Source organism: Lycium ferocissimum, chromosome 5, assembly GCF_029784015.1.
Source record: "Lycium ferocissimum isolate CSIRO_LF1 chromosome 5, AGI_CSIRO_Lferr_CH_V1, whole genome shotgun sequence".
Taxonomy (NCBI): domain Eukaryota; kingdom Viridiplantae; phylum Streptophyta; class Magnoliopsida; order Solanales; family Solanaceae; genus Lycium; species Lycium ferocissimum.
The window spans coordinates 60,661,666-60,672,471 of NC_081346.1; the positions used below are offsets into that span (position 1 = coordinate 60,661,666).

The 10,806-nt window shown below is 33.3% G+C and overlaps 2 protein-coding genes across 2 annotated transcripts; one reads left to right on the forward strand and one right to left on the reverse strand.

Annotated features, from left to right (window-relative positions):
- Positions 1–440: 440 nt before the first annotated feature.
- On the forward strand, positions 441–4,007 carry LOC132056991 (chlorophyll a-b binding protein CP29.1, chloroplastic-like). Its single transcript, XM_059449410.1, has 3 exons — positions 441–653; positions 1,340–1,668; positions 3,511–4,007. Exons 1-3 carry the CDS (start codon positions 491–493, stop codon positions 3,874–3,876), a joined length of 858 nt encoding a protein of 285 aa, XP_059305393.1. The 5' UTR covers positions 441–490; the 3' UTR covers positions 3,877–4,007.
- A 2,737-nt stretch (positions 4,008–6,744) lies between these two features.
- On the reverse strand, positions 6,745–9,248 carry LOC132057884 (UPF0481 protein At3g47200-like). The gene is made up of 3 exons (XM_059450474.1): positions 8,654–9,248; positions 8,478–8,601; positions 6,745–7,345 (listed from the first exon to the last, which is right to left on the reverse strand). Exons 1-3 carry the CDS (start codon positions 9,246–9,248, stop codon positions 6,745–6,747), a joined length of 1,320 nt encoding a protein of 439 aa, XP_059306457.1.
- Positions 9,249–10,806: the final 1,558 nt, after the last annotated feature.

The window sequence follows — 10,806 nt, forward strand, 5'->3', positions numbered from 1 at the left end:
GATCAAACAACAAAGAATTAAGTTTGAGATCATAGTACTAAGTAGGGTAACAAACTAACTATATGACAAGAATTCTCTCCTTTTCTTTTCTTTTTTAATTTTATTTCGTTTTTCTTTTCCAAGTATATGACAACTCATCAATCTTACTAAGATGAAAAATCAGAAACCCACCAATCCCAAAAGACTGAAAACAATTGAAGATATTCACTAAACTCTAATCTCCAACGTTACATGTCAACCACAAGACTTCAAATCCTACGTGTCCTTCAAACACACCCCTGAAAATCAGCCATGATAAGAATCAGATAAGGCCTTATTCTCTTTCAACCATCAGATCAATTCATCCTCTCATCCAACGGTCAAAATTCCCACCTCCATATATCAAAAAATCAGTGCCTTGTTCACCAATATAATCACTATAGGCTCTACATTTCACCACATCAATTATTTCACAATATTTCCATAACGTACGTAGCTCACATTAGCCATCATGGCCACAGCCGCAGCTACATCCTCCTTCATTGGAACGCGGCTGCCGGAAATTCACTCCGGTGCCGGTAGAGTCCAAGCCCGATTCGGATTCGGATCGAAAAAAGCAGCACCCAAGAAGGCTCCGAAGAAGCAAATCCCAGACAGACCTTTATGGTATCCAGGTAAGGATATCAAATGAGCGAATTGAGCTGAATTTAGTCATGTCAAAACATGCCGAGGTAATAAATGGGCGGGTTACTCGAGCTGAAACGTGTTGGGCTTGCTGAAATGGATTAAAAATCGGATCATAACCCAACCTGCTCAATTTCTAATGTGCTTTAAATTCTTTTTTTTTTTTTTTTAGAATTTATTTAAGTACCTAATAAAACTGTTTTCTTTAGATTATAACTATGTATAAAATATCAAATTAAGAAAACATCTTTTTAAAAATATTTAAACAGTTCTCACGGGTCAATCTAGAAGAAATTGCACCGTTTGCCCTTCAAATGGTCTGGTCTTTAAATTTTGCCTTTAGCAATTGAATTTATATCTAACGGGGTATAAATTCTTTAACAGCACAGACATGTTGTGCTGACATGTGGGATATTATGATGCAAATATACAAACTAATGCTCCGCAAAAAAGCTAGTTTGTTATGAGGGGCAAGATTTATAGACCAGCACAAAATTGGGCATAAGTGCCAATGACCTGTCAATCTATGCTGCATATCAGCCCGGTTTTTCAATGGCTGAATTAAGAGGATCAAATGGGCTGAATTAATAGATAAGCGGGTTATTAACCCGCTCAAACCTAAACAGAGTTGTGCAATCATTATTTTATAGACTGATTTGGCTACCCCTATATCCAGGAGCTAAGGCACCGGAATATCTGGACGGGAGCCTTGTCGGTGACTACGGATTCGATCCGTTTGGTTTGGGGAAACCCGTTGAGTACTTGCAATTCGATTTGGACGAGTTGGACCAGAATTTGGCAAAGAATTTGGCTGGTGATATTATTGGGACAAGGACTGAGGTTGCTGATGTGAAAGCCACACCATTCCAGCCTTACAGTGAAGTGTTTGGGCTACAAAGGTTCAGAGAATGTGAGCTGATTCATGGAAGATGGGCTATGTTGGCTACACTTGGTGCACTCACTGTTGAATGGCTCACTGGTATTACATGGCAAGACGCTGGAAAGGTACTACGTGCTTAACATTCTTTCCTATTGCATGAATAACGTATAAATTAAGATTAACTTACATGTTGCGATAGTCAAGGCGGATTTATGATTTTAAGTTTATGAGTTTCTACGTATAGCTATTTCAACTTATTGGGTTCACGTGAACACATAAGACATAACCATTGTACTAGATCCGTGAGTGATATACATATCGTATACAACTTATAGGTTTTGTATGTTCAGTATAAATATACATATCATTTACATATCATATATAATCAGTATATATATTTTTGTATATTTTGAGCTAGTGCCGTAAATAATTTCAGGCGACGGCCCAAAATAAAAGAAGCCCTATTTTTACTGATAAAATAAAATAATTGTACCGTCACTTAGTGACATAAATTGAATTCGCTTTACAATTTACAATTACTTTCTTTGAATATATGTGTGTTTATTCCATGTTAATGCATACTTCTCACTTTTTTAAAATAATACACTAGGGGAAAATGAGCAAACAGGCTATTAGTGACATAAATTGAATTCGCTTTACAAATTACTTTCTTTGAATATATATATAATCCATACGCTTAGTGGTACTTGAATTATATAATCCATCATGTAATGGAAAAGTTTTAATAGATTATACTTGTTTTATATGAAATTTTTGTAGATTGTCACTAAAGAATAGTAGACGTAGTGGTAATGCACTCCATTAATTTCGAAATCTGGGATTCGTTTTTCAATTTCAACTTTAATTTCTTAAAGTCGTCAGTGCATTTGTGCATATGCTTCATATTTTGTTGTTTCCTCATGCCAATTTGTTGTTTTTTTTTTCCCTTCTCATAAATGGTTTAGCCAATAAGTTCTTCTTCATCGGAGTCATATTGGCAGTTAATTACTGTCACTCGTTTTAGTTGCTTGTTACTATTGCTTCTCTTTTAACAAATAATTACACGATTAAAGGGTATAATTTAGATATATAACGTAATTTAGATCAAGTTTGATGCCTGAATAGTAGGTTAATTACTGCTCATGTTGCTTGTGATTATTCTCTCCTCATTGTCCATGGTTGCCTAGTTTTCAAATTTGAGTTTATTATGTTGCTACATAAGGAATTACAACTCCATTATCATCAAGTACGAATAAGTTTTTACCGAAAGGAACATTTGATTGTGACCTTGTTGCACCTAGAAATATTGTTCTCCTATTTTGTGATAAAATGGTTTGGCCAATAAATCATTAAGGGAAAAAATGAAAGCAAATGCATGGAAAGAAGTTACAATGCTTCTTGGATTTATCTTTTATGCTTCTTGGATTGAAATTATAAGTATAAGATAAAAGGACAAAGAAATTTTACAGTAGCAGTATAATTTTATTTGTGATAGCACGTACGATAGTTATCATCTCTGACTCATTTAACTCTTTCTTGGATCTCCATAGGACGAGTTACAATAACTCGTGCTTTATATGGACATTTAAGCTTGAAATGTGTAGTACAGTTAAGGAACACCTATTTTGTGACTTTGCCCACCTATTTTGCCAATAAAAGGAAGTTCCAATGCTTTTTGGACAAATTTATATTGTAGGATAAGATATCAGTATAATAGTTGAGGTCTAAATGAAAACATTACTATGAGCCTGTTTTGGCCCAAAAAAAACAAATTTAACTTATTTTTTATTGTAGGATAAGATATCAGTATAATAGTTGAGGTGCTAAAACACAGTTATAAGTAACTTATAAGCCAATCCAAACGGGCTCTATATGGATAAACATACTAAGAAATTTTGTACTATCAGTATAATTGTTGTAACACGTTACCTACCATCTCAAATAAAAAAATTGTTGGATTTGCATAGGTTGAGTTGGTTGAGGGATCATCCTACTTGGGGCAACCACTCCCATTCTCCATTACAACATTGATCTGGATTGAGGTCCTTGTTATTGGATACATCGAATTCCAAAGGAACGCTGAGCTTGACCCCGAAAAAAGGCTTTACCCTGGTGGATCATTCTTCGACCCATTGGGCCTTGCCGCTGACCCAGAGAAAAAAGCCACTCTTCAACTCGCTGAGATCAAGCATGCCCGTCTCGCTATGGTTGCCTTTTTGGGCTTTGCTGTCCAAGCTGCTGCTACTGGAAAAGGCCCACTTAACAACTGGGCTACCCACTTAAGTGACCCACTTCACACTACCATTTTGGACACCTTTGGCTTCTTCTCTTAAAGTTGAGGGTTTTTTACGTATATTAATTATTATATTCATCTTCATCTTGTAAAAATTGTAACATTTGACACTTCAAGGGAGAAGGCTATATCAGACTTATTGTCAATCTAAGTTTGAGTTTATCATTAGTATCACTAGCTCGCATATTTCATTATTGTTTTATTTTTCTGGTTGCAATATTCATTTTGAGATATAGGGAATCGGTAGAAACACTTAAAGATGCACATTTGGAGAATTCTATGATATAAGGATCAAACGACGATCTTAATTTTCTTAACATATATATTTCTTTACGAACAAATTAAGCAGTACTACCAACTAACCAAAATGTAAGAACTGCCACAAAAGAGTTACGATATTTTGTGGACTTTGTTGGTTAACGAAACTTTCGATTTTTCTGACATAGTGTCGTGCTTTATGCATAAGGAAAATGATATCAAATGGTAATTGGTTCATCAGAATTCAAAATATTATCCTAAAAAAGATGAATGTTGTAGGGTTCTAAATGGATGATCTAAGCATGTAACAAGTTGATCAACAAAATTTGCACAAAAGAGAACGAATTGTAACTTTTTGTGTGACCAGGTTCCTTGATAACTTCGAATTTGTGGTGAAAGTGATAAAGTTTGATATGGTATTTCGTTGTGCATCGATGAATTTTCCCAGTTCAAGTGATCACCCCGAACAGAGCAAAATTAAAAACTGATTTATTGATTGTTCGCGATGAGCATATGGTTTAGTTTAACATTGAGTCAATAATAATAATAACCTTATAATTTGAATTAGACAACGATAGCTTCGCAAAGCTTGATTCACAGAATCAGCATGGAGATGAAATATAAATTTCGAATTTGGATGACTATGTTTTTATACTTTAGGATTGGGGGTGAAGGTGATAAAGTTGATGTGGTATTTCAATGTAAATTGTAAATCATCTGCCTTGTTCGAGTAATCACCCCAAGCCAAGCAAGATTGTAAACTGGCTTAACGATTGTTCACAATGGGCATATAAACCATCAATTAAGTTCAGTATTAAGTCAACGATCTTATAATTGGAATTAGACAACGATGGCTTCACAAAACTTGAATGAGAAAGATTTACTTTTAGTTCATTTTCTTGTTTCCATTAGACTATATGAGATAACTAATGTAAAGTTAAGAACAAAAATATTAAAATAAATTATTATTAAGTTAAGTTGTAAGGTTCGTAATTAATAATTTGAATAGTAACAAAGTGGGATAATTAGTAAAAATTACTACCATATCGTACTTGAGTTAAATTAAATAAATGTTGTGTTTTAGTAGTTTGAACCGTTAGAGACTAGTGATTCACAAAGTAGACAAATTTACAGATTATATTTAGCTTTTACACCTATACTATGTGTAGTTTGATTTTGAAACTCCAAGTTTTAATTAACCTGCAAATATGTATTTAGGTTGACACTAGTTAGAGTCGTTGTTGAAATTGCAATTTAGTAATTGTTCTCCTGCATCATTTCAATTGTAGAGTTCTAATCTCGCTAAAAGTTTTGCCTCCCTTTAATTTTCTAGGTTTTTAAATGTTATTTATTTTAGTTTGATATTTTACAATACCCACAAATGATATAGTTTGACATTATTACAGTTTAGCTGGGAATTTTTAATTTCTACATTTTTTTGTATTATGTAAAAATAAAAAAATAAAATAAAAAATAAAAAAAGGGTTTAACCTTGCGTAGCTATTGGGCTTGATTTGCTTAATTCAAAAGGTAGAATCACCTATATATACAAAATTAGACCCATATTTATGCGCCCGTAAAGTTACAGTGCTAAAGTGAGTTTTGGGAATATGTTAGAGGGAAGAATTTTATGCATGTTCCCTAAAATCTATATAAATTGTATGTATACTTTGATTTGATAAAGTATATATAAATTGTAAAAAAACTGATAAAGTATGTATAATAATTGTATTGAAATTGTATTCTTCAAACATATGGTTAATTATAGTTTGTTTATCATGCTTCATCCAATATCATACAACTTACATACAATTTACATATAAATTACTTACAAGTATGTCTCGGTATGTATTTTTTATGTAGTTTGTATGTATCTTGAATGTAGTGTATTCTTCTTTTTCTTTCGATTTTCATTTTGAAATTTCAATCAAAATCAAGTCTAATCTTTCACCAAATGTAATGTTGCAGTAAAAGACTGAACTAGAAAGAATTAAATAAGAGACTAGATCAACGGCTAGTGTTCAAAGAAGGGACAAGCGAAGCCACAAAGTACACAAAGAAGGCGGTGAATAGAAATCGCAGATACTATTTCTAAATTTAAGCCCAAATAAAAGAGGTTACGCACAGGAGAAATCTCCTACTATTGGTAAAATCTTGTTATGTTTGGTAAATACGAAAAAATGGCTATACATTTAATACACTAATATAGAGTCTTATTTAATTATGTGGTGTGATTTTCTCAACTCTAATCATGAACTGATTTCGTCACTCATTTTCTCAATATGTTGGGTGTTTTATGTGACCAAAATAAGCTAAGATTCAAATTGATAGATATTATGAACTTTATTCATCACCATGTTGAAGAAAACCACAAGCAACAGGAGCCTTTTAAAACAAATAATACAAAAAAAAAAATAAAAAAATTTCCAAATACACGAGAATAATGGATACATATATTAATAAGTGAAGGGATTTGTAGGAATGGCCTTGGAAGTGGGTGGTCTTGAATTTTTGTCCTCACTTGCCTTAAGGGCAAAACTTCAAGTTGAACAATTTTTTACTTTTGACCTTGAAGTTATCCGTGACGCAAGTGGGGATCAAAAGTTCAAGACCACTGATTTTCAAATTCATTGGGTGGTATTCTTGTATTTTACTTCCTAGGATATATGGTAAAATAGGTTTGGACAACAGTTAAGCCAAGTAGTGCAGTTGCTACAAGCAAACCGGTAAATGACCATGGACTACGTAAATAAGTCCAATACAACTCTGCCAGAAGTATTTTTTTGCTGCCAATATGCTGTTGAATTTTCTCTCTAATATCCAGAAGGTTACCATACGAATACACCATACCAGCGGGAATCTCTTGCAACGCTTTAACGGCTTCCTCATCTGTTCCTATTGTGTTGAAAAGTATCTTTTTCTCTCGTAATTCTTTTACATCCTCAGCGCTTATTACCAGCGATTTCATAAAGTTCACGTAACTTGTTATCTCATAGCTAGATTTTGTGCCAGGGCTCATCTCGTAAGCTATCATGTTTGCGTACCTTGCCATGGCACCGGTGCTGATACGAAAAGAAGGAAGATTGAGCTGCCCAAACAAGTAGTAAGATTTGAATTTGATTCCTCTGAGAGTTTTTAGGCTACTTGGCTTAAATGAAATGCATTTTGATTTTAGGTCTCTAACTGAACGAAACGAGTGGAAAAAATCATTCCCTTCCAAATTACTATTTCTTCTTTGTTTTTTGAAAAGTCTGCATTTGAAAGATGTACGTGACAATATTAAAAAGATGGAAATCGTCATGTTAAAGAATATTAAGGATCTAATATTGTGATTTACTCTAACAGTTAAACGAGACACACTACTAAAAAATCTCTATTTTCCCACTGAAAAATGTTCAGTGGCTATTTTTGAATGTCGGTGGGAAAACCTAAATAATAGTGTTTTCACGCGGAAAAATCATGAAGTTTGCCAACGTTTCGATAGGAATATGTTTCCCACCATGCATTTTCCCATTGAGTTGGTTCGGTGAGAATGAAGTGGGAACATCATGTTTTATAGCACAAATTTCCCACTAAATGTCCGTGGGAAAACATTCTGTTTCTAGTGGTGACAAACATATTGCAATATATATAGATAAGTTTAGAGATCTCTTGTCAAGTTTAATTTAGTAACACGGACTTTTCTTGTGGTTACAATGTTTATCTTACATCCTTGATTTAATGTTAAAAAATAATCATGTTATGTAGGTTTGTTTTTGCTCCATATCACAACAATATTGAAAGCACGATATCATGAATCACGAAGATTGGGATTTAGTTACGCCTAATATCGTAAACCACAAGAAAGATTAGTGTTATAAAACCAAACCTCAAAAAAGATCTCTAAAATTATCCTCTAATAAATACTCCCCGTTTCAATATATGTGGCAGCGTTTAGATTTCGAGAGTCAAACGAGTTTTTCTTTGACCACGATTGTTTCGTATGCCTTTAATTATTTTAAATTGTTAATTATCGTGACCTATAATGGTTTTGACGTAATTTTCAAATAAATAAATTTTATTTCAAAAATAAAGGGCAGTCTGGTGCACTAAGCTCCCGCTATGCGTGGGTCCGGGGAAAGGCCGGACCACAAGGATCTATTGTACGACCTTACCTGCATTATCGCAAGCGCTATGGCTCACGTGACGAATTAATTTAATTTCACATGGAAACAACTTACCAATTACGTCAGATTACCCCTTATAAATTTTATTTCAAAAAAAAAAAAAAGGTTCTATATCTAATTCGAGATTAAGATTTAGAAATATGACTCTCGAAATCCGACACATAAATTGATACCGAGGTTGCATGCATGCACTTGTCTGCCAAATATGAATTCCTACCTGAAACACTTTGGGAAGGTTGATAGGAATTGGTCTGTTGGTCGAACCGGTTCAGTGTTGCATTCAGAGATAATCAGAGTCCGATATAGTTCAAGAAGATCAAGACATTGCTCGTCTCTCATCCCTGTTTCAATTGGCTCATCCATACCCAAAAATCATATATGCGGTATAATTGCCTAGCAATTCCTTCCAGGATTTTTCGCCTTGAATATTTGCTGCATCACCAATATTGCCATACATCGAGGTGGCCAACCTCTTGAGAATCCAGAGTGGAATTTGGTTCTCAAGTAACAGTACATCACTGTAAATCCGAGTGAAAGTTACCAGACCAAGATTTTCCATCATGAAAGAATTTTCAGTGTTGTGTGTAACGGTCTCCATAAAGTTCAAAAGGAAACACGTATCGAGGAACATAATGCGAGCTAACTCAGCATCACTATAATGGTCTGTAGAACCTTCAACATAACTCTCTCTGATATCGCCGATCACATCGAGGAATATCTTATAATATGGAGTTATGTCCCGATTTGTGTACTCAGAAACCAAGAATTGCATCGCTTTATATTTGTATTCCTCCACAAATTGAAACTTCAGGTTTCCATGATGATAAGGCCCAATAGAGACAACCTTTGGATCGTAATAGTGGTCCTTATTCTCATCTCGTAAAATTGGTGGAACTTTATGAAACTTCCCTCTACTCGAGGCAGGAGATAACCTCGGCCTCTCCAAATCTTGAAGGATAACCTCATACGGGTTGACACCGTTTTCCATAGCTAGTCTGCTAGAGAGTGCTGAAGTTTGGTTCACTCTTGTAAAGCCCCGAACTATTTTAACTCTTTCAGAATCCAAGTTGATGACTATATAAGGAAGGAACAGAATTTCCTATGTTCCAAAAAAAAAAAAACTTTGAGCTCAATTTAAGTGTTAAGAAATGAATTGAGATCAAGTCGAGTGAATATAATGGTTTATAAAGTAGTGATTTGGCAAATAAGTGTTTAGCTACATTATTGAATAGAATAAAATATATTTTATTCTTGTACTATAACTATTATATATATACACACATACTCTCTCCGTCCCAAAAAGATTGTCTTACTTTCCTTATTAGTTTGTCCAAAAAAATTGACACATTTCTATATTTAGAACAATTTAACTTTATGAGATGATTTATAGCCATATACAAATATAAGCCCTTGTTTTAACACACACATTTCAAAAGTCTTCCTTTATTTATTAAGTTCCGTGCCAAGTCAAACTAAGACAATCTTTTTGGGACTGAGAGAGTACTACATTTTTAATAAATATTTTATATATAGAGTTAACAAGGTATTATAATTAAATATTTTAGAATCATTTGAAAAAACCCATAAGGGCATTCACGTAGGACAAACTAGAAAAATAAAAGAGAATCACACTTTAAAGATGCCAAGGAAAGAATAGAATAAGCATTCATTTGGCTCTTCTCTGAAGCAAAGGGAGAGACTTCATGTCTCTGCAAACCCGATGCAACAATTCACTCTTTATTAGGATTTTTTTTTTTTTCATATTCAGAGCTCAAATTTAAATTTTTGCTTAAGGATGGAGAAATTTTATCCAACTCACTTCGATTCTTAATTATTACACGGGACATTGTTGCTTCATGGATTACGGAGTAACAATGTTGATTCAAAGGTGATTTAGGATGTATATTTCAATAATTTGTTTTTATAATTCAAGAAAATTTGAAACGGTAGGATCTAAAGAACTGTTTCCAAAGATAAACCTCAATTATCTAGACTGTTAAATTAATGCAATTTAGATACCAGTGACGAATCCAAAATTTTACACAAACAAATTCGATAAACATTAAAAACAATAAGGACACTACCAATCCCGACAAGTGGGTGTCCCAATTTTTTTTTTTTTTTTTGGTTGATAATGCTACTACAAACTGAACAATTTTAGAAATTGCTCAAGAAATTTAAAATGTTTAACAAAATCAATTTACATTAACTAAAAACAGTTAACAATTAATCAATTTAATTTAACAGTCTTATTTCAACGAATTTAACAATTTATTGACCTTTAACAAAAATATATATTTAACCAATTTATAGAAACATTGTCAACTAATATTGAAGCTTCTAATAGGTACAAGGGTCAATTGAGGTGTTAAAATGAAAATGGGAATTAGCTTTAAAATCGGAATTAGCTTTAAGGGGTGTCTATGCATTTGGCTTTTATTTAATGAAGATAACTTAGTAAATTATAACTTGTTTTTATTATTTTCTTAATCGTGAAAAAAAAATTAGGTGACAAGGGAGTACTTATCTTTTGTATTGATAGATTA

Coding starts and splice junctions, on each gene's coding strand:
- LOC132056991 (XM_059449410.1), top strand. CDS start 491: ATGGCCACAGCCGCAGCTACATCCTCCTTCATTGGAACGCGGCTGCCG. Junction 654..1,339: donor CAGACCTTTATGGTATCCAG/GTAAGGATATCA, acceptor CCCTATATCCAG/GAGCTAAGGCACCGGAATAT. Junction 1,669..3,510: donor CATGGCAAGACGCTGGAAAG/GTACTACGTGCT, acceptor GGATTTGCATAG/GTTGAGTTGGTTGAGGGATC.
- LOC132057884 (XM_059450474.1), bottom strand. CDS start 9,248: ATGGAAAACGGTGTCAACCCGTATGAGGTTATCCTTCAAGATTTGGAG. Junction 8,602..8,653: donor ATCCTGGAAGGAATTGCTAG/GCAATTATACCG, acceptor CAATTGAAACAG/GGATGAGAGACGAGCAATGT. Junction 7,346..8,477: donor ACCTTCCCAAAGTGTTTCAG/GTAGGAATTCAT, acceptor TTTCAAATGCAG/ACTTTTCAAAAAACAAAGAA.